This window comes from Ruditapes philippinarum, unplaced genomic scaffold (genome assembly GCF_026571515.1).
Source record: "Ruditapes philippinarum isolate M1 unplaced genomic scaffold, ASM2657151v2 ctg3249_1_1_1_1, whole genome shotgun sequence".
NCBI lineage: Eukaryota > Metazoa > Mollusca > Bivalvia > Venerida > Veneridae > Ruditapes > Ruditapes philippinarum.
Window position 1 is genome coordinate 141,743 of NW_026864970.1, and position 23,222 is coordinate 164,964.

The 23,222-nt window shown below is 35.4% G+C and overlaps 2 protein-coding genes across 4 annotated transcripts in view; both read right to left on the reverse strand.

Moving 5' to 3' along the window:
* LOC132727446 (uncharacterized) overlaps positions 1-23,222 on the reverse strand; it is a 107,552-nt gene that overhangs the window by 44,841 nt on the left and 39,489 nt on the right. For all 3 annotated transcript variants that reach the window (XM_060712968.1, XM_060712967.1, XM_060712969.1), the window contains exon 2: positions 20,411-20,475. The gene's annotated coding sequence lies outside the window, so the exon portion shown is untranslated. The remainder of the gene's footprint in view (positions 1-20,410; positions 20,476-23,222) is intronic.
* LOC132727445 (putative nuclease HARBI1) lies at positions 7,291-8,568 on the reverse strand. The gene has a single exon (XM_060712965.1). The coding sequence runs from the start codon at positions 8,566-8,568 to the stop codon at positions 7,291-7,293; it is 1,278 nt and encodes a 425-aa protein (XP_060568948.1).

Here is a 23,222-nt window from a genome sequence, read left to right on the forward strand (position 1 = left end):
TAGACCGCCACTTTTTTATAAAAATCGTGAACATTTATAAATGATATTTATTTCGTTTACCCCTTGTGGCTGAGGGATTGCCAGCGGGTTGAGACATCAGAATTTCAGTCACCGTTTATCCCTGCGTGATCGTAAGAGGCGACTAAATGGGTTCGAATTAATAGATTCTTTCCAGCACCCGAGCTTAGCCTGTTTCGGTGTCATATGACCTAAATTGTGTTAACTTTTTTTAACAGGATCAACCAGAAAAGTATTGTCATTTAAGTCATAATAATAGCGTGCCAACTTCCCCCCCCCCCATTCAAATAATAAATTGTACATTAAAAATAACTAGATTTCAATATAAATACGAGTCCATTAAACTAGTAGAAAATTGCTTCTATATATAGACTTATAAGTAAAATCAAATCAATTTGTTGCACAATTTAATACATGTACCTTAAAATGCTTAAACATTCTAGTCCTTGTCATATATTTTTCATAACATTTTAACATTTAAGGTTTGGGTCACTGTTTTGATTATCACTTTGCCCTATGTATAAAACCTACATTTCAAATATTATTGTAGACTAAGTACTAATTGTCATCATGTAGATCCCATTTCATATGACCTTTCAATGATGTTTATAATGTCAAACTAAATGAGCCTGAAGTCGTGTGTCTGTGTGAACTGTCAGTTTGATAATATAAATACATTACATGTCGCACATAAAAGAGCTTTTATCTGTCTGAGTGGAATATTATTATAAATATCTCTCAATGCAAAAAAAACACCCTAAATATCTATGAAAAAAGCGACAAAACAAGTATGTCTTCACCTCAGATATTTCAAACAGTTTTTCAAGAACTAAATAACTCATTGGTTTTCGGTATATAACATATATGTACATGTTTGTCTCAACTTATTAGACATTCGGCGGTCAGATTTGAGCTTGAGTGTACATACAGCGTTACCTTTCAAATGCAACGTATACTAGGTGTGCACCGCTTATAATCTTTAATTACTATAAGTATGCAAAAAAAAATCGGCTACTAGTGACTTAATATTTAGCCACACAACGAAAAGTTAAATTCAACAAAATGAGAACGAAAAAAAAAAAACATAAGGAAGGGCAACACACATTCAACGTTGCCTCAAGCAAATCCAGCTTCATTAGACCACTGGTAAGAAACATAGCAGAACACCGAATAAAAACAGGGGACAGTCACAAGGTCACAAAAACAAAAAGTCGGGCAGTACTAAAGTTTCAGTCATAATGATTAACAATTAAATAAATAAAATCTGCCTCTCATTTTATAACTTCGTATTCAACTACTGTATATAGTAAGTAATGTTACCAGTAATATCTTTAAAACAAACCAAAATATTGGAGTAAACTTGTATATTATATGGACAAGAATGCGGAATGGCATACTGCTGTTGTTTTTTCCCTTTCAAAATGTCCTGACAGAATTACTGGCATTAATAAATCAGCATCAATTTCGATTGTCTAAGCCGCGAGTAATCCTACGTAATCCCGAATAATAACTTGCCCCCACGCAAATGAATGGGACGTATGCATTGTTCAACAAGTCATCAATTTTATGAAAAAGGGATAAAACATTATAAGTTATGCGGCCGGCTCGGTTTAATATGACCGGCGATTTGAAATTAGCTTTGTCACCCCCTCCCCCCGGCACTGTCATATGCCGAATTAAATATATTAAATATGCGAAATTGGAGATAAAAACTTCCACAGACATCATAATGTCTTATTCAAAGCACTACATATTCACAATACTAGTTTAGTTTGTACATGTTGCTTCGTTACACTCGAAAACGGTGTTCGTGAACAAACCAAAAGTTTCATGTAAATTATGGCATAACCTAAATATATGCTGTAGCTCCAGGAAAAAAGAACCGATACATGTTAAAAGTAAGCGAATGCAAAAACTTGCCGGAACACGTTTACTTATTCCGAGTGATTTGATGAAAACCAACGAGAAAATAGGTATATAGATCGATTTGTTTATAAGATTAGCATTAAAGATAAAGTAAAACAAGTTACAGGCACCTTTCTCTAATTGCCTCTTTTGACATTAGTTTATCTAGTTAAACAAATTGCTTTTGTAACAAAACCTTACGTATGTTCTAAAGAAAAACATGTTTTCACACATATAACATGCTCCTTAATTCAGCACCAAGAAGGTAACATTGTTTTCGTTCTATTTTTCATTAAACAGAATGACAAATGGCTTTTGAAAACGTTGGCCATAGCCATTTTCAATGCTTTCTTCTTGAATATTTTTCAAACTATTTTTAACACCCAGCTACAGTGAATCTTTTGCCCTTTAAAGCTGAGATGTTGCCTTATCACAATTGCAGTCTGAATTATGAATATCTTAATATGAAAGTTCACACAGTCACCGTGTACCCCTGCGTTCGATTACTGGAGTCTATGAATCTCTACAGGAGAGGTGGTTTGGAATATCTCAATATGGAAGTTCACACAGTCACCGTGTACCCCTGCGTTCGATTACTGGAGTCTATGAATCTCTACAGGAGAGGTGGTTTTGACCTCTAGTGTTGCTTTATGTTTGTAACACCCGAGATTAACCAAAATCATTTTTTTCCTGTTTAGGCGTCATATGTACGTGAAAACGATTGTCCTTATTGTATTAGCAGACACCTTCCGCGCAGTTTCATCATAAATAATTTCTTGAGAAAAATAACGTGTATGATATACCCTCGAGAACTGAATATGATATAGAGACAGTCTTTTATAGACGCAGAATTGAATGATAAAAACATGGCAGCAATAGTCTCTGTATCTCTATAAATAATGTAGGATATTGTCGTGTATTCTACACCAAGGACCACTCACATATGATGTTGATATTGTTGCATATTATGGCTTTAAATCGTTGTGTTCAGAATGTTAATAACAAACAAACAAAAAACAAAAACCACAAGACAACATAATAACAACGAGTCGTCACTAAAGAAACTAGGCCATAGAAAATTGTAATATTTCCGTCACTTCCTTCCTAAAACCAATTAGCTCGATCTGCATATTTTAACTTCCATTTTGCAGAAATCAGGTTGATATGCAATTTAGATTAGCACAAGCACTGAATATTAATAGGTTACTTACTATAAGATAGACAACTGTGGTTTGACATATTGTTTGTAAAAGGTCAGCAGCTTATAAAGTATGTCCTTGAGATAAGTATGAGATAAGTAGCGTTTACGTCACCGCACATTTTCCTCACTAAAATACTTATTAGATTGAGAGGGTGCTTTTCAAGTTGTTTCCGTTTGAGATCCTTACTGGCTATGGAACATAAATATTATCTTATACTACAGACATATACTTTTACAAATTAGTTCATAAACAGTAGGGGATAACTACCAGACAAACGCAACTTACAAAGAAAGTGGTGCATGCAAAATCAAATTACAAAAACCTATCAAAAGACAAATTCGGTAATTTATTATGCTGCCCTCACACATAAACCACGACCTTACTGCGACCTGAAAACTAGTAAAATAGCATTTTTCTTTCGAAAATCGTTGGTTTTCTTTCAACATTTCCAAATTTCTCTCGCAGACGGTCCGGGGCTCTGCAGTCTTGTGTTCAGTACGTTTTCTCTATGTCTTCAATACGACCCTTCTACGTCCATGGCGTTTCCACTGCGACTGTATTGCGTCCCCAAGGCGACCCCACGGCGATCATCGGCGACCCAGCTGCGACTGTGCTATGTTCTCTGCGTCCTTACGGCGACTCTACGACGACTATTGCGTTTGTCCGGCGACTTTCCTGCGACTGTACTACGACCCTACTACGTTCTTGCTACGTCTATAAAAACAATACTTTTTACCAGTAAATTTCATTCTGAGTCTGACCTTCTACGAGTGAAGACGTATATTTAATTAGTATTAAGTTAAATCATCCATATTATTCCAAAGATGAGAGGCGGACGAGGCAAAAGAGCGAGGGTCTCTAAAGTGCTACAAGTTGACCCAGTCGCCGCTTCAGATATGCAGTTTGGTAGTGGTTCACAGTGTGTAGAAATCGCGGCTTCATCCACTGGCGGATATGCATACAAACAGTCTTCTAGTGGTCCACAGTCTGTTGAAACAGCGGCACCGCTATCAGACCAAGTCTCCGAGTCGGACACTCAATCTACCAGTGGTGAACAGTGTTACAGTTCTTTAAAGGCCAAAAAGTCCAGGTTGATGATGAGAAGTGACCTCACAGCTGAAGATGAAGAATCCATGGTCGAGTGGTTGAGAGAAAACCCGCAAATTTACAACAAAAAGCTATCCACCTACAAGGATAAAGGCAAGAAGGACGCTCTCTGGGCCGAACAGGCACAAGTTCTTGGGAAAGACGTCAGTATGCTTATTGTATGGTACAGGTCAATTCGTACAAGGTTTGGAAAGCTGACTAAGCCGAAGTCTGGCGCTGGAACAGGTGACCGAACGGATCGTGACCAGTGGATCCTGACCAAGTTTGAGTTCCTGAAACCACATATTCATGAAGTCCAGTCAAGAACCATAGTCAGCGTAAGATCAATTTTCATATTTTAAGTTTATTATACCCCAGAAGGGGGTTACATAGGAATTAGGTCCGTCATGTCACACAATAACTTGTCCCGTCCGTCCCGTCCCACTTTTATTACAATGCCATTAACAAAAAAGTGTATATGCTACAACAATGAAACTTGGAATATAGCTTTTCTACAACAAGTTTCATCAGCAGACATAAATAAATAACTCTTCAAGTCATTTTAAGAATTATTTCACTAATGGACAATGTATGGAATGCCTACAGACAGCAGTTTGACCTTATCTAATATTGCAATTTAATGATATCTCTTTTCCTCCGTTTATCGGTATTATGTCCTATTTTACTAGTTCCAACATAACTTTTCATATGGCCAGTTGACCCTTATCCCCAAAATGTTTATCTTTGCTCACTGCAGTTGAAGACGAAGCTGGCAGGGCAGTCACAAGACGATACCGACGATAGTGAGTCTGTGGACACAGATGACCTTCCGCAGCGAAGGTCTTTGACAGAGTCTACGTCAACTCTCGACGACCCTGGTGAGTCTGCCGGCATCAAGGCCAGACCAAAGCGTTCGTCGTCCCAGTTTACTGCGGAGGAGGAGAAGTTACTAAGCGCCTTGGACGAGAGGGGCCGCCAGTCCTTACAACTACAGGAGAAACTACTCCAGACGGTCAAACCGGCTGCGCCTGTCAGCGAACGGGCTACATTTGGAGATTGGGCTAATGCAGTAATGGCTGACCTGGATCCAAGTTTGTGGAGACAGTTCCAACAGGAACAGAGCCAGTTACTTTATAAGTACTTAGAGCTTAACGACAAGATTAAAACTCAACATACCCAGCAGTCCTCCCAGTGTGCACAGTGGCAGCCACCACCCCAGAACTGGCCAACAAACGTGGAAACCACATCCGTATGGAACTCCATGAATACCAGTTGGGTACAGGCTCAGATGCAACACGAGCCGACTCTCACAACTCTACAACCGTGCATGCCGAGTACCCCACAGAATCCACCCACCTCAGTTGCTGTACCGACTGCCACCTCGCCATCGGATAAGACTGAAACTGCTGTCAGTGGGATTATCAGGGATTCGTTCTCATACATGGACTCACTTCAGTGACATTACATGGATTATGAACGGTGACGTTTGTTTTTTGTTTGGTTATGATACATGAATGCGCTAGTACGTTAAAATACCGTTGATGTCAAGGTATGACTATACATGTATAACTATAATAGAGTTTCAACTATTAGAATAGCCAATAATTTGTGATGTGCATTTCTCACTTCCACTCATTTAATGATGCACCTTTGAACGTTAGTTTGGCTGGTGTGCTACATAAATATTATTGCTGATTACACATATTTTGATAAAGTGACAAGGTATGTCAATGCAATTAAAAGTTTCTGTTCTTTGACATGTTCTATTATTTTAAAATTCCATACATTTTAAAGCAATTTACCGAGATGCAGGTCAAGCATTGTGTTAACATTGTTTTATAATCTTCAACACGACTGTGTCACTGATTCTTTAGGGGCCTCCGTGGCTGAGTGGTTAACGTCACTGACTTGCAGCCACTTGTCCCTCACCGCTGTGGGTTCGAATCCCGAACGGGTCGGATTCTTTCATGTGAGGAAGCTATCCAGTAAGCTTACGGAAGGTCGGTGGTTCTACTCAGGTGCCAGCTCGTGCCTGAAATAATGCACGGAGGGGCACCTGGGTTCTTCCTCCACCATGAAAGCTGGAAAGTCGCCATGTGACCTTTCATGTGCCGGTGCGACGTTAAACCCAACAAAAGTCACTGATTCTTTGTGCACCAAATATAATACATGTAGTCCTATGAGAAGACCGCCTCTGTGGTCGAGTGGTTAAGGTCGCTGACTTGTAAACCGCTGTAACCTCTAATCGCTGGAGGGTCGTGGGTTCGAGCCCGCTGACGACCACGGTCCTTTATGTGAGAAAGTTGGCAGTTTCTTGGTCGGTGTGCTAAATATTGGTTACCCACCCAGGAAAGCCCGTTAGGTAAAACTGCCCGCCGTCCAAATAGCCCAGAATGGTGCTGGTGAAGGCGTAAAACCCAACTCAATCAATCAATCAAAACCTATGAGAAGATTGTTAAGGGTTGCAGTGCTGTAAATTCGACCCAATATGACCATGGTAGGTGCACGAGACAAACGAAGAGGCTATTGTCCTAATTTCAATGCTGGTCGCAGATTCATATCCAAAGGCCCTGCCTGTATGTCGCGGCTTATATGACGTATATTACGACAAAAATGTGTTTGATAGTATAACATGTACATGCAGAATGACTTTGGTTTATTAACCTTTTGGGCGCCACAGGCGATTTTAATCGACCTTGGCCACCAGTGTCGAGCCAGGCCAGCATGCACATCCACGCAGTCTGACCAGGCTCTACACTGTTGGCTATTTTCTAATCAAAATCATACTTAATCCCATAAAACTTGCAATAGACTAGTCTAAAATCAAATTTGAACTAGTCAAATTTGAAAAATTGGCACCGAGTGTTAATTTGATCTCAACACCAATGATATGGATAAGCGAAATGGAACACTGCACACTTAATTCACTTTATTAACTACGCTTAAGGTTTACTAAATGTACAATAATTAACAAGTTGGCGATTGCTTAATTCCAAATACTTAAAACGTTAGTACCGAAGACAAGCGATATGTACATTAATCTGTGTCATATTCACTATTATCCTGCACAAGTATATGATTATATCATCCTGTCCTGCCAGGGAACTGATCCAGCGACCGAGTTGAAGTACAACTTCAAATATTCACGTTGCTTCTTCGCTGCAACGGTGTCCTTGTTTGTTCCTCCACATCGTTCCACGTCCAGCATACTCGCGTCGCTGCGCCACGAACCAGGGATAATGTCATGATTTGCATCTTCGTGGTCAAGGGCGGCGATGTTCTGGGTTGGATAATTCATCCTCATCAGATTGTGGAGGCAGACACAGGCTTCAACAATCAGTCGTGCGGTCTCTGGTTGCTGCTGCATAGTCCCTAACAAAACTTGCCAACGCTGGGATAAAATACCAAAGGCATTCTCAACTACTCTTCGTCCACGGGAAATACGGTAGTTGTATATTCTCTGTTCTTTTGTCAGGTTCCGCGCTGCAAATGGCTTCATCATGTATGTCCGAAGACCAAATGCATCGTCACCAAGGAGGAAATATGGCATGTCCTGGTCATCATGTGGTAGGGGTTCAGGTGGGGGAAAACCTATTGACCCATTTGAGAGGCACTCCCGAAGTTCTGAGTTATTGTAGATCATGGCATCAGACATGTAGCCGTCTCCTCCAACATCTATCCACAAGAATTTGTAGTCGGCATCTACTAGCGCCATTAACACAATGGAAAAGAACCCCTTGTAGTTATGATACAGGCTTCCACTGTCAGGCGGCTTTCTTATGGCTACATGTTTCCCATCTAGCGCACCACATGCATGAGGGACGTTCCACCGACGCTCGAAGCCTTGTGCCACTTCTGTCCATTCTTCAGGAGTGGTGGGACACTTCATTACTTCGTCCTTGAACACGTCTACAATGGCTTGACAGACTTCCTTAACAATGACAGATATCGTATTATCCGGCAGCCGGAAGTCAAACTTCATGCTAGCGTAAAGGTCGCCAGAAGCCAGATGACGCAGAGTTACTGCCAGCTTTGTCCCCGGATCGATAGCTTTCCTCCAGCGCGTATCCTGCTTTGTGATATGTGGGCGAAGTCTAGACAACAGTTCATCAAACATTTGTGGTGGGAGACGAAAGAAGTTGTGGAATGAGGCAGGATCTTCCAGCCTAAGCTCAGGTACAAGACGGCTGTAGTGGCCAAACAGTTCTCTCCGTACTTCCCCTAGCCATGGCCTCACCCAACATCGTCTCCGCCTGGCCCTTCTCCTTTGTCTAAGCACACTTAAAACAAGCTGATAGTCAATATCATGTTGCTCCTGAACAAGAACCATGTATTGAGCCAGTATTACATTATCCATTTTCAAACACCGATGTTAAAGCACTGACTGCTGAAAGCGAACTGAAATTCTAGATTTTTAAGCAAAAGTCTAATGAAAATGGTAATCGTACTAGGGTCGCACTAGAAACGCAGTGCAGCCGTACAAAGGTCGCCATAGTCGCAGTACAATCGCCGTAGAGTCGCAATGGACGCAGAAGGGACACACTAAGGACGTAGTAAGATCGCAGAATTTTTCATATTTTCTGTTCTAACAGCACTGAAGTCGCACCAAGAACGCCAAGGATGTAGTAAGGATGTGGTAAGGACGCAATAGTCGCAGCAAGGACGCAGTAGCGTCGCCAAAGGTTTCCGAGCAATTTCTTGTAATTTCATCGGTGACTCTACGGCGTCCTTAGTACGAGTGTACTACGTCTATTGCGTTCTTATTGCGTCCTTACTACGATGCTGCTGCGACTATGGCGACTCCACTGCGATCCCACGGCGACCTAACCAGGACTCAGCAAGAACGCAGAGTTTCTGCGACTGTTTTGTGCATGTTCAAAATAGTCGCCGACGGTCTGCGACCTTGCGCGTCCTTGGGTTCCTCGCTACGACCTCGCTGCGTCCCTGCTGCGTCCATGGCGACTGTGCTGCGTCCTGGGTCGTAGCAAGGTCGTAGTAAGGACGCAGTAAGGTCGCGAGGTATGTGTGAGGGCAGTTTAAATGCACGCGAATAATTAAACCCCCAATGCAATATAAAATGCCTTCCCTTCAGCTATTTCCTTGAATAGTGACGTAACACTCTATGTAGTATGACATAAAAGGCCTTCTCTATATGTTCAAAATTCAAATTAATTCAAATTCAAATTTAATAAAACAAATGATAACATGACGGTAACGTCACTCTAACTACGCATATTGTGTACAAATAATGGCCATTTTTTCATAAATCGTTAGATCAATATACATTCATCATTTTAAGTTAATATGATACTTTATGTTTCATTATTAAACAACTATAATAAATATTACCCATAATGATTTTTGACAGGTTACATGACCTTATCTAAACGACTGTTTGCTTTTATAACTCGAGCCAATTGGCGAGGAGTATATTGCAAACAATTGTTCATATAGGGTCATATTACCTGTCAATAATCTTTTTAACGAATTTATGCTAAGGATAAACTTCCTGTCTTTGTGAAAATAAAATGGAATTACTTGGAATTACTTTATAAATTAACAGCAGTCAAGAATATGGTTATTATAAACGTTGTAATTATCCAATGAAAAGGGACGTTACAAACGTGCAGCTTCATAAAATTCAATAAATCAGCACTAACACTGTGTATAATTTTAAATATCGATGCAGTACTGAACGGAATGAAGGAATTGTTACAAAGGAATTCGGAAAATCAATATATCTTCATCGCTTGTGACCACGCCCACTGTCCATTAGTCCATACTACTGTATCATTTTCTCCCACAATAATACTCTAATTGTACGTCATTTCCTACGGTACACTAACGGTCATCATTTACGCAAGACTTCCTCAGTCATGATCATCACATGACTTCTAAAGCACGAGAAGATAATTGAGCCGCGTCATGTCAAAACCAACATAATGCGTTTGCGACCAGCATGGATCCAGACCAGCCTGCGCATCCGCGCAGTCTGATCAGAATCCATGCTGTTCGCTATCAGTTTCTCTTCTTGCAATAGGGTTAGTAACCGAACAGCATGGATCCTGATCAGACTGCGCGGATGCTCAGGCTGGTCTGGATCCATGCTGGTCGCAAACGCATTATGTTGGTTTTATCGTGACGCGGCTCATATGAATGTTCACACAGACACACTCGTGCCTTGTGATTACAGAATAATGCATAAAATAATTGTTTCATATATACAATGTACATACAAACCAACAAAAACAACAGAAAAAAAACCCATAAAAAACGACAACAAAAACCAACAACAAAAAGCAACAGCAAACAAAAAAAAAACAACAACAACAAAACACACACAATAAAATCAACAACACAACATTCTATCTATCCCATAATCATAACATATCCCTAAATTTTAACTTCAGTCAAAGCTCGTATATGTCTTAAAATTCTTATTGAATGGTATGTAATGTAAATGTATATTAGGGTTCATATCTGTAAGTTTTATTCCATATTATATGTATAAATCTCTTTTAATTCTTAATATAGATTCACAATGTACTACTAGTACATTTTATATGACTTATTCATGTTTTAAATGCGATATGATTTGCATAAATGAAGCTTAATATAATAAAACAAAATAAAAATGACTAATTTCGAAACTTACACTTTCATAATATACGTAGGTTTTATTATCTTTGTAAGGTTTACTGCAACTGTATTGTTATTTACGAAGAAACGGGGAGCTTTCTTACCAGACTGTTTTATGTTTATCACATACCTTTTCTACATCTTTATTTTTTCCTAGAAGAGCTAATTAGCTGACAAGTTACGACTTTATCATTCACCATAACCCATAACCCTAGACGATTTGTCATAGATGCTTAACTTCAAATTGTTTGTACAAATAAAAATTATGGTTCTGGCAACACACTTTGTGATAAGTAGAAATTGTTTATGCTCCATACTAAGGAAAAAACGCAAAGCATATTTCTGTGAGTATGCTTTTTGCCAATGCTATATTAATATGTGTTCCCAGCATTGTCATTTAAAGCTGCATGCCACCAGATGAGCCAAACACAATTTTAATAAAGTCACACTTAAGTGAAATGTACTATTTTAAGAAATTTAAACGATAAGTGATATCTAAGATGGTGTGTGTTATGTGCGATTAATTACTGATTCTGCAGTTTTTATTATCAGAATACTAACACAGTAAGTGCTGCTTGCTCATTTTTTGAATATGTTTTTGGTAATTTACATGGATTGTAAGTGCCGTTTGCAATGTGTGAATTACTTTTATCGTTAACTTTAATAGTATTTTACTTTTAAATATGCAATTTTCATGAAAATTAGCATTAATCTGAAGACAAAATGCTTAAAATTAGGCAACTAAAAATCAGTTTGCCTCAAAAATCTTAAATTTATAGTTCATGTTAATTTCACATTACACATTAGCGTTCAGTTATTCTGATTTTATTGATTTACTTTTAATTATACCAAATGCTTTAGCAATTTCACTCTCGTCCATCAAAATATCCAGGAAGTATTTACTGACAGAACACATTATAACGTGAGACCAAAGTCCAATCTGAAAAAGAAACCTGCTCAGATTATATTTGCATTCCTAAAAATTACCACAAATCAACACCAGCAGATAGCACTATGACTAGACTACCGGTATTTACTGACAGACTAATTCTCATCAAATCAAATTCAGTGCCAACCACACGTGTATCGCCAATTATACTAAATGAGTGTTAATAATCATGAATTTTATCTTCGCGCAAGATCTTCCATTTCTCTTTGATTGATATGACAGTCGAATCAAAGCAATCTAGACTAATGTGAACTACTATCATGGATGCCTCTAAAGGTTTATTAATTGTAAGGACGTTATAAATGGAATGAGACTATTTATTTCCAAGTCATGAATATTGCCGCATATATCTCTTAACATTTTCCAAACCATGTTTCTATTGACGCGTCCACTTCATTCTCTGAGAGATAATTATAGTCTATATGGTAAACCATCTTCAACGTAAGATAGAAAATCGGATTAAGACTTTCGGAAAGGAGAAGCATTAAAGATGATCGATAACAGCATACTATTATGGCAAAATGTGAAGTGAAAACGAAACTACAATAGACAATGCTTACACTATTGATGGCTAAAAATCGTCCACGCCAATCCAAATAAAGTATGTTTCCTTTCTAAGTTTTATATAGCATTGACATTAAAAAAAACATTCTCACAAAAATAGCCCTTATATGTTTGGAAGAATAGTTCGTGTTTGTAGTTTCTTTTACATTTTATTATGTACAAGTGGGTTATACTGAAATATTTTCAGTATGATAAGAAAGGGTCACAGTGTCTTGCCTGGAGAACAGCAATGTATGTGTCTGATAACGTTTAATTTAACACTAAAACATATAATATCTGTGTTTTTGAAACTTAAATATGGTTTTCTGCTCTCATTTAAGCCTTTCATGAATGTCAGATTGAACTTATCATCTGTTTATTAAAATTGATGCAATGCAAAAACTGTAAACATCAAAGTTGCATTTAAATCAAATAGCGATCATTAACAGCTGCCAAATGTCAAATCACTGTAAATTTTACATCATAACTTTAAATGAAGTCACAAATTCTTTCGTAGAATTCTATTATATGAGTATGTCAGTGTAAAATTTGTAATAAAATAGATACAAGTACATTTTGTATTAGAAAAAATATATCCAATTCAAAGTTAAACTAGTTCATTACAGCACACATGAATCATTTTTATGTATTAAAAGCTAATACGTATCAAAGACGGGCACAATTAAAAGTATTTTAGTGCATAATTGTGCATATTACATACTTATCAATGAAGCCAAAGGACCACCAACATATCAGTTAGACTTTTGTTCTTCCCTATATTCTATAATTCTATTAGCCACTCGCACCTAATCTTCATACAAACATTGTGACATCACATTCCAAGTGCAGTTAGACTTTTATTCTTCCCTATATTGTATAATTTCATTAGCCACTCGCACCTAATCTTCATACAAACAATGTGACATCACATTTCAAGTGCAAAACTGGTACTGTACAGTAATAATAATATATTTCTATTAAACTTAGTAGCTTATTTTTTTTTAAGATCGACCGTCTCAAGAGGCACTTATCTGATAGGCCAATAGCTAAATTCTATATATTTGAATTGCAATCTAAGAGGGTAAAAAAGGCTTAAAAGTTTGCATACTAAAAAGAAATGATATTATAATTAGACTGTTTTCTTTTACTCACCAGGCTTGCGATATTTTCTTGCTTTGATGGACCGTTCGTTCTACTTTTGGACTAAAGTAAGATGATATATTCATAATTTTTATCGGATCAATTCAGTACAATCTGCACATAAACATAAATCTTTTTTGAGTCCACTAAACAGTTTCCAAACAAAAAGACAATGTTGAGTGTGCAATTACTTGGTAGTCGTCTTGTGAACTCTACACAAGGCTTTTCAAGGAAAATTTTATCTAATGGAATAGCTTACTCCTAGAGAATCTTGCATAACAGACATTCTTTAAGACAATGATGCTAAATTCACTTTGTATCATCTCAAGCTATTAACGTCATGAATCATTTAAGGGAAGCTTCTGTTGTAACTGCATGGAATAAGATTACTTTTCGTCGACTGAAGCCTAGTAAGATATTTTTATAATAGTTGTTATTTAGACGCTCATTACATAAAGACCATCCAATTTATGTTCAGTATTAAAATCAGGTTTTGAAAGGAATTGAAATTTATCACTTGTAATAATCTGTATTTTTTGTAGGTATGTATGCATGCAGTTTGAACACTTAAAATTTCCGTCATCGAACGAACTTTTCCTAATTCATTACGGGTGGCCTACCTTAATGTTTTTGCGTTTTTTATTTCCATTAACTTTTTGTTTGACTACAACAATACTTTTTCTCTATGTATATCTGAAGTACCATATGGTCAAACTTGTCTTTGTTTCACTGACTTGACAAAGAAGCAAATGGTAGATTGTGAATAGATCAAAGAAGTGTGTAAATTGCTGTATACAATCAAGCGGTAATACATTATATACAATGTTTGTAGCCCTATAAAGGATAGAAATTTCTGTAAAACAATTGTCGGAACCGTCAATGTGATTGATTGTGTCCTAGAAACAAAAGCTAGCCATCATCGGCCAGACATTCTCTTACAGGAGAAATGAATAGAAGTTAGTTGATAAACATAATAAAAAATCTGACTTGAAATCAATACATGGCCACAAGTTATTACAAGCATCGGAGTTTTTAAGCTATATGCATGGCTGGAATATAAGGTTAATAATATAGAAAAAAAATGTCATAGTTCTAGTCCGCCATACAATTGCGAAATTTATGTTTTATTAGTTATCACAGACGATTCAACTTAATTTCATGAAATTAAAATGGTAATTACAGTTGTTGGTTTTTGTTGTTTTTTGTTGTTGTTGTTTATTTTCTTTACAGAAATGATACATTCCTGGATAATTATGTGATACTTAGAATAGATAAAACATTATAACCTCTCAAATTTGCATAAAACCAATTTACATGCTTATGAAATGATACAAAGAATCCTTTTTTCCAGAAGATAACTTGAAATTTGTACTGCAATTTGCTGGTAAATGTTTATAAAGTTGCTTATGAAAACCACTGGGAACCACGGAACATTGCAAAAGGTGACAAATTCAATTATAACATCACTTGATTCTTCTTTCATCGAATGCCTGAATGGGCTATTTGTGCAGCGGGATACAAAGGAACTGGACGGTTATTAAGCTTCAGGGGCATCAAGAAAGCTTCTGTAAGTTGTAAAATTTGTTGAATTGCCTGTTGTGGAATTGTGAAAGCATTCAGTGGTACAATAAATTTGTATTTTCCTATTATTGCTAGGTTAAATATGGGCGTGCTTTTATGATTTAATTGCCTTTGAAGTCAATTATTCTCATTACTTCTTAACATTAGACACATGTTTCATTGCAAGTAGGAGGATTCCAGTCGTTTATAGTTCTTTGTGGGTGGAAGCTATATTATTTAAGCTACATTATTTAATATCGTGAATATGTACATTAACACAGTGACTGCAATACTCAGGATGGCATTATGTTTATATATAAATAATCACTTCCGAAGTCAAATACTAGCCATGTACTCTCCATGATTTTAATCAACGAGCTATCATTTTTCCCTTTATGATATTTTAAGTCATTGGTTTTTATTCATTTATCATCTGTTGGTTTGTGTTTCGTTAACGTACGACAACAGTCGTTTCCGTTATGAAAACGAGACAGCTTACAGATATGACGTTCATGTTTATGACAGTGAGTACAATATTGTTTAAAACGCACAATTTTTATGTAAAAGTTCTCATGGTTTACAGTTGCTGTTGTCAATGTACTTATGTAAAAACATGACGTGTTTATTTTAGAAAAATAACCAAAATAATAACAAATAACGAAAATATTAACTTACTACAACTTGAAAATGTTAACGAAATTGACAAATGCATTGCATTTTTCACCCTTGTTTTACAACATCAGATTAAAAATGATGTACAAATTCATTGTTTATTGGCCGATCACAAATTGTATAGAACGCATGTTGTTCTGAAAATATATTACTATTTTACTGGGTTTTGAAATAAAAAAGCACATGGGAGTGCTTTGCATATTGGGAAAGTGACATATTCAATTAGGTTTCGGTTGATGATACGGTTCATCAAAGGCTCTGCTTCCAAATAAAACGTTTTGTGGTGGTTTCGAACAAAGCGCATTAAAACAGGCACGTGTCATAAAATGCATCTGACTCTAACAAGTATATGTTGATTAGCGGAACATCTGTAGATTATTGCAACTTTTAGTGTAAATGAAATACAAGTAAGAAGCTGCTGTTAAAGCGTTACTGTACTGCTCTCTTGCATAATTTTTTTGTTTGTTTTGTTTTATAGGATTTTACGCCAGACCGACACTGAAAAATTCAAATGGCCTTTTTCTAGCTTTACTTGCGGAGAACAACATCAGGTGCATAATTTCAGACACGGGCGAGTATCACCTGACCAGAACAATCGACCCTCCGTACTTTAGCTAAATAGTTAGCTCACAAACGAGAATCCAAAGTCCCTGGCGGGACTCAAAGCCCACAGCGGTGGTGGGCGAGGAAAGTGACCTGAAATCGGCGACTTTAACCATTCGGCCAACGAGGCCCCTTCATGCAAACATTTTCGAGATTGATAAGAAATTGACTTATCATTATATAAATGTAAATAAAATTCAATACAGTTACATTTTGTTAAAATGGACAAACACATTGGCTGTTTAATAACATTTAATTCACAATGAATACATTTTATTGTATTTGAAAGACATTGATAATCGTTATCAACCAAACGTTATAGGATTATATAGCATTTTGTTCTTAACAATTTTAGATTTAATTTGTTTTTAATCTACGACTGCTATTCAAACAATGTATCTTTAGAAAAATCTCATACAAAGAAAAACGTAATTGTAAATGTCAACTAATGTGTCGTTAAAATAACATTTAAATGGCATGTCTTGAGTAAGTTAACTTATTTTTAAATGGGTCTTAATTGCTGTTGTTCTTTCTTGTAAAGGGACTAAGCTATACAAAAGCCCTAAATATGTATGCGCTAATTGCATCTCGTTCTGAAATTTAAATAAAGATTACGTCAACTTAATGCACGTGTGACCGAATTCTACTTGCTATTGATATTTATGTCCAAAAAAAATAAACGTGGACTACATAATGCATTTTCACGCTTTTCAAGCAACTTTTTAAATGAGATTTTAAATTGCGCTTTTATGTTCAAATAATCGCTATTAAACTGTTTGCCCGTGTAAAGCAATCCTGATCAAATTAATTAAAAGCTGTCGTTTTAAAACTGCTCTTGCTCCAGTGATCATTTGTGCAATCTTGAGACGCATTATTCAATTTATTACTGTAGTCAAAAAGGACCCGCATCAGGCTTTTGCACTGATTATGTGCCGATTAATTTAATTTACAATGAGATTAACGATAGTAGTTTTAAGCGAACGAAGAGCTTTAATTTGAGGCAAGCTGAACCTTACACTTGGTTTATATATACACACATTTATTGATATCTACATATTACGTAACGAAACTCATCGCAATTGGCATCAACGAATTGAGTAGAAAGTCGACATATTTGATATTTGACATATTTGATTTGCATATGTCATCGGCTTGTGAAAAAATGTTCAAGGAATAAACCTATAATTTGTACAGCGTTTATTGAGATTATAAACTGGGTTTAATACATTCTGGGGAAATTATTTCTAATGGATATTATAACTCGTTATGACCATCAAGTGTATTGTCAACTCCGTACTGAACATGTTATTGACCTCTATATGCTACTTTGAAAGGTTACATTTGTCAGACTTAAAAGTAGGAAACTTTCACATTTTGCTAAATGTTAATGTGTTATTTAGGCTTCAACGACAAAGAACATTTTTCCAACGATATTTCAAAAATTGAGTTATGATATTTATTTATTTATTTATTCATTTATTTATTTATTTATTTATTTATTTATTTATTTATTTATTTATTTATTTATTCATTCATTCATTCATCTAGTTCATCTATTTAATATTTATCTATTTATGTATTTATCAAGTATTATTCATTCATTCATTCATTCATTCATTCATTCATTTATTTATCTATTCTGTTTCTTAACAATTTATAAACATATAAACATCACATTTTTAAAGACATACATATGACGATTCTTATACTAGAGGCTATAAAAGAAAATACAAGTAAAAAAATCACATTACAGTGTAAAGAATAAGACAGACATCATACAATATATTTTAATTATAACGATATGAAAAAAATAATAGTTTAAACTTTCAAGACCTTTCAAGATTGCATATAATAATTTTTGTCTTTGCATCCGTTTTTTTTCTTTGGCTTATAGACTGCAATTTGTTCAATAATTTGTAATACTAGCAAATAAGGAAAAGAAATATAACATAAAGGTCAAAGTTCATTTAACTTGTCATGTTATTTAATTAACTGTAACAATTGTAATGTGGTAATCTACTGACTCCAGGGACGTCTTATATTACAGCAAATACGGCTGCTGTTTGTAATATTTGTTTAGTTTTCAGCTCTATTTGTTCAATATGTTGCGCCAAAGTAGTTCAAGTTATATAAAGAGATGACAGGGAAGTAGTTATCGACATCTGTTATCCTTAATTACATTCGTAATTGATTATAAGAATTCAATCTGAATAGAGTCAGAGAGGTTAAAATAGAGCAAACAAAACGAAGACTCGACATAATTCATTAAGATAAACTTGTTCTTAATCTATGACGCTTAAAAACATTCCATCGGAACAGAAGCCTTGCAGACTACAGAAGAACAGCTTTGAAATACAAAATTGTCCCATTGCTGTTGAAGAAGTGTCTGTGTAGAAAAGCGAACGAAAAGATTGATTCTTTTTCATATGTTGACTTCGTTACATTTTCATGTCTTTCATATGTTACTTACATGTATAATGATGATAATTGTTTTCATGAAAAAGATATTTAATCCGATAATAATTATTAAAGAGCTTGTACTGTTTCGTGATTTAACTAAAAGTAATATATAAGCATTTACATGAACCATTCCTTTAGAAGTTATTGTTTTTAAAGACAAACATAATTCAAATGCACTTGTCCTGATAACAATAACCTGGAATAAATAATTCATTATGTCGAACATGCTTGCCAGTGTTTTAGATAATTCATACATCTTTGATGTGGTTCAACATTACCTTAGCGGTTAAGTTTTAATAAAAACACGATAAAATTGCATAATACGAAAATGGAATTACCGAGTAGAAAATTAATACTGACATGCTTTGGGGAAATGCTATTAATAAATGATATGAAATGCATGGTATATAAGCATAATGATATGAATAATTAAAATATAATCAGAATTTACTGCTCTATCTGAAGCAATAAAACTGAGCCTTGACAGAAAACCAATAGATTAAAGTCAGAATACAGTAGTTGCAGCTGATATTCAAGCCACTGAGCAAGTTCAGGTAAGCAATTAATTGTTTACGGGTGAAAAAAATAACACAAAAAAAGAATATTTAGTGCCCTCAACTATAAAGGGCGGGTACATATAGAGTCGTGCATAGACTGACTGTGGAACATTATTTTTTGGTTTGGATTTTCGGCACAACAATATAGTATAGGTCATATGAAGCCGAAACAGGAACGATGATTTTGGCTAACCTCGGGTGTTAAAAACTTTAAGCAACACCAAGGGTAAAAAACACCTCATCTGCTGGAGGTAAGAGATGCATAGACTCATTTCAACCCATTTGTCGCCGCTTATGATCACAGAGGGTAAACAGTCGCTGCAATTCTGATGCCTTTACCTGAGAAGGCAACCCCTCAACCACAAGGTGCAACAATGGAATATGGAAACATTTTAGGTGAAAAATATGACAAATTCAGAAACAACTGTAATCATTTATCGATGAGGCGGGTTTGCATTTATGCGTTAAATTACAGCATCTTGTCTGACAGCTTGCCAAGTATAATTTAAACCAATGAATCAATTCCGCACGTCTTATAATTTGTACGTCAACAACATCGCCACCTTTTCATATTTTTAAGATATCTTTGAATAATATAAAAATATCTCCATCAAGATGGATATGTCTTAATTTTACACGCGTTTTCATATTTTCAAGATATCTTCGAAGAATATAAAAAATATATTCCAAAAAGATGGACACGTCTTGTGGGAGCTGCGTTCACTGAACGCCGCCTTTCCTTGTTGATCTTGTTTATCATATTTTAATATTTTCACATGGTATTTTAGGAAAATGAATGGAACGAGATAGCCCTAGCCCTACATGTATCAATTGGCTGACAGTCGCTATGAGCAAATTATAATACTGAAAAAGCACCTATCAATAAGATAATTAATAACATGATGATGGTCATTGACTTTACCAAAAATAGGGTAAGTTTGCATTTAACTATAGAAATGCTTTCACACTAATATTATTAATAAGTGGATTTTAAAATGCATTGCAGTTTCTTATTGCGCATCTTCATTTAATGTATGATACAATAAATGTGAAATCTTAATGTGACTACGCCATACCTTATGTATGTATAGAAAAGTCCATTTAACTGAATCACTTTATTTCTTGTGTAAAATCCAACACTCTGCAAAGATAAAAGGTAAATAATAAAAACTGACATAAAGCTAATAAGGTCATTTTTGCGCATGTCTGAAAACAAATGATATGACATATTAAGTAATAGATACTGTACTTGTAGTAGTTTAGTATTCCTGTCCAGTTGTACATTAATTAGACTATAAATGTGTGCAATAAATGTACTTGATCCGTCGCGCAATGACTTAATACCGCTGATAAAATGACAAGCTGATACGAAAAATATACGTTTAAATAAATAACTTAATATCACTTTTTTACGCAAAAATAACTAGTTAATGAGATGAGAAAAAGAAAATAAATGTCGTCTCTGAAAGTATCTATGCTAAGCTGACACATGTATTTAAATGTTACAGTACATGTTTCACAAGGGTGAAATATGCTTGAAAAAAAAGTTCACGAAAATAGAACATAGGGGCATTGAATTTCGTTTAACATAAGGTTATTTTAATAGAACTGGTATTAAACTAACACGGTCATGTCTATTTTAATAAATACTATAAATGTGATAACTGTTGAGAACTTTTAACATTCTGTTATATAAAATAAGGTATCATCTCTAAGAAAGCGCTTTTTTTTCAAAATCAATAAAAAGTGCTACTTCTGTACAGTGCTGTTAATTAAAAACTAATGAGTGTTTATAATCAGTCATAAATCATGTTTGAATGGAATTATGACAGGCAAATCAAAACGATCAGTAAATTTTAAAAATAAATCGCTAACCCATCTTTTATCATAACAACACACTCAAATTGACACATCATTATTAATTAATTGTGTGTTAAATTCGGTGACTTCGAGATTAAATATCTACTTATTACTTGAAATCATTGTAATGACAGTTTTGTTTCCTTTAAGCGTAAGCAATTATTTACCATTTTGTACCAAGATTTTGAAATTTGGTGGAAAATTGAAGGAGTTGTCTTTATGATCACATTAAAATAAGCGCTAAAATACTAATTATATATGTATCTTTTTTTGGCGACATGACCAATCAACGCGCCAAAACGTGATTGAAATATCAAATCGTTGCAGAGAAAAAGCAAAGCCAAAATGATTTGTAGTGTTATGAAATTTGAAACTAATCTTTTACTAGAAGAGTATTCTTTTAGGATGGTAAATCTGGACAATATTTCTAAGCTGGTTAAAATGTTTATGTTAACTTTTACTCATTTTTGTTGTAAAACAATTGAGTCATTAACAGTCCAGAATATTGGCACAGCTCAGTTATTTTTAGATTATGAGCATACCTCATTCCAAATTTGGAAAGGTCGCGCAGACAAAGGTCGCGCGACACTTAAGGTCGCGCAATAGGAAAGGTCGCGCAGAATCAGCTTTCCCAGGCATGCTAGTTCCAAATATGGAGAGGTCGCGCAATAAGAGGTCGCGCAGACTAAAAGTACAAGGTTTAAGTTATTTTTAGCCCTTCAGCATCTCAATTGTTGTTAACAAAGCATAATTTGGTCATATCAGATTTTATGAATGGGATTCCTTCCTGCTTTATCTATGTACAGGTTACTTGGTTCAAATGTTGAGCTGTATGTTGTAAAGCTGGAGAGATTATATTTCTGTTGTTTAATGAATTATCAGTCAGTATTATAAGTTTATAGAAATGTCAATCAGTAGTAAATGTATTGGTCTTATAAGCCATATATAGTACATATATCTTTATTACTGCAAGTATATTTTGCACTATTAAGATGCATTATTGGACAGATAATTATTATCCTATTGAGTGTTCAAACATGTAAATTTATATAACTATTATGTATTTTTGTACTAATGTTTGTATTGTACAACAGTCTGTATACCTGAACCAGTTGCAGGCCATTTTGAACATTGTTAAGGCATTGTCAGCATTTTAAAAGGTCGCGCAACATTCAGGTCGCGCAATGAGTTGTGTGCAAAACTGGAGAGGTCGCGCAATAAGAGGTCGCGCAACAGTCTACTTTTGCACACCACCCTAGCTGCGCAAACAGAAGGGTATATAAGCTGGGAACTTTTCTAGCTGAGTTAGTTTTGGAGTTTTTGAGGAGTTTTGGAGTGAGTTGGAGTTGGTTGAGTTGAGTTAGTTAGTAATTGCAGAAATGTATTTGTTGAAGTTGTTAAGGATTTTACTTTGGTTTTGACTGTTGATAGAGAATAAAATGATGCATTATTTTGATTTACTGCAATAAATATAATCCTGCTTTCACTTGGACTTGACTTGTTCATTTTACCAGCATAGAGAAATGGTTTACTTTTAAGCGAAAAAAGTGAATAAACAAAGTTTTTCACAAAAGTGAAATGATTTTCGTAACACTGGTGGCAGCGGTGGGATAAAGACTTTAACATGCTTCAGCGCAGGAATAAAGACTTTGAAATTTTCTACTTTTGAGTGTAATGGACTTACAAAATGGAAAAGGAATTAGAATCATTGCGTCAGACTGTTTCTTTGTGCTGTTTAGAAATAGGAAATATCTCCAAAGAACTAGTTAGTCATAGTGAAAATCTAACAAGTGCATTTAGTGATTATTGTAACAAAGTGAAGGAAATTTTAGAATTGAAAAATAATGAAATCAGTGAATTAAAATCATATAATGCAAAATTACGTGCTTCTATGTTAGACGATGACACTCAGGTTTTAGAAGAAAGTCAGTAATATGGGACCTAAGAAATCTGCTAGATCTGCATCAGCATCACGTCTTGAAAATTCAGAACTAACAATGGATTTACGTCAACAACTTTCCAGAAAAA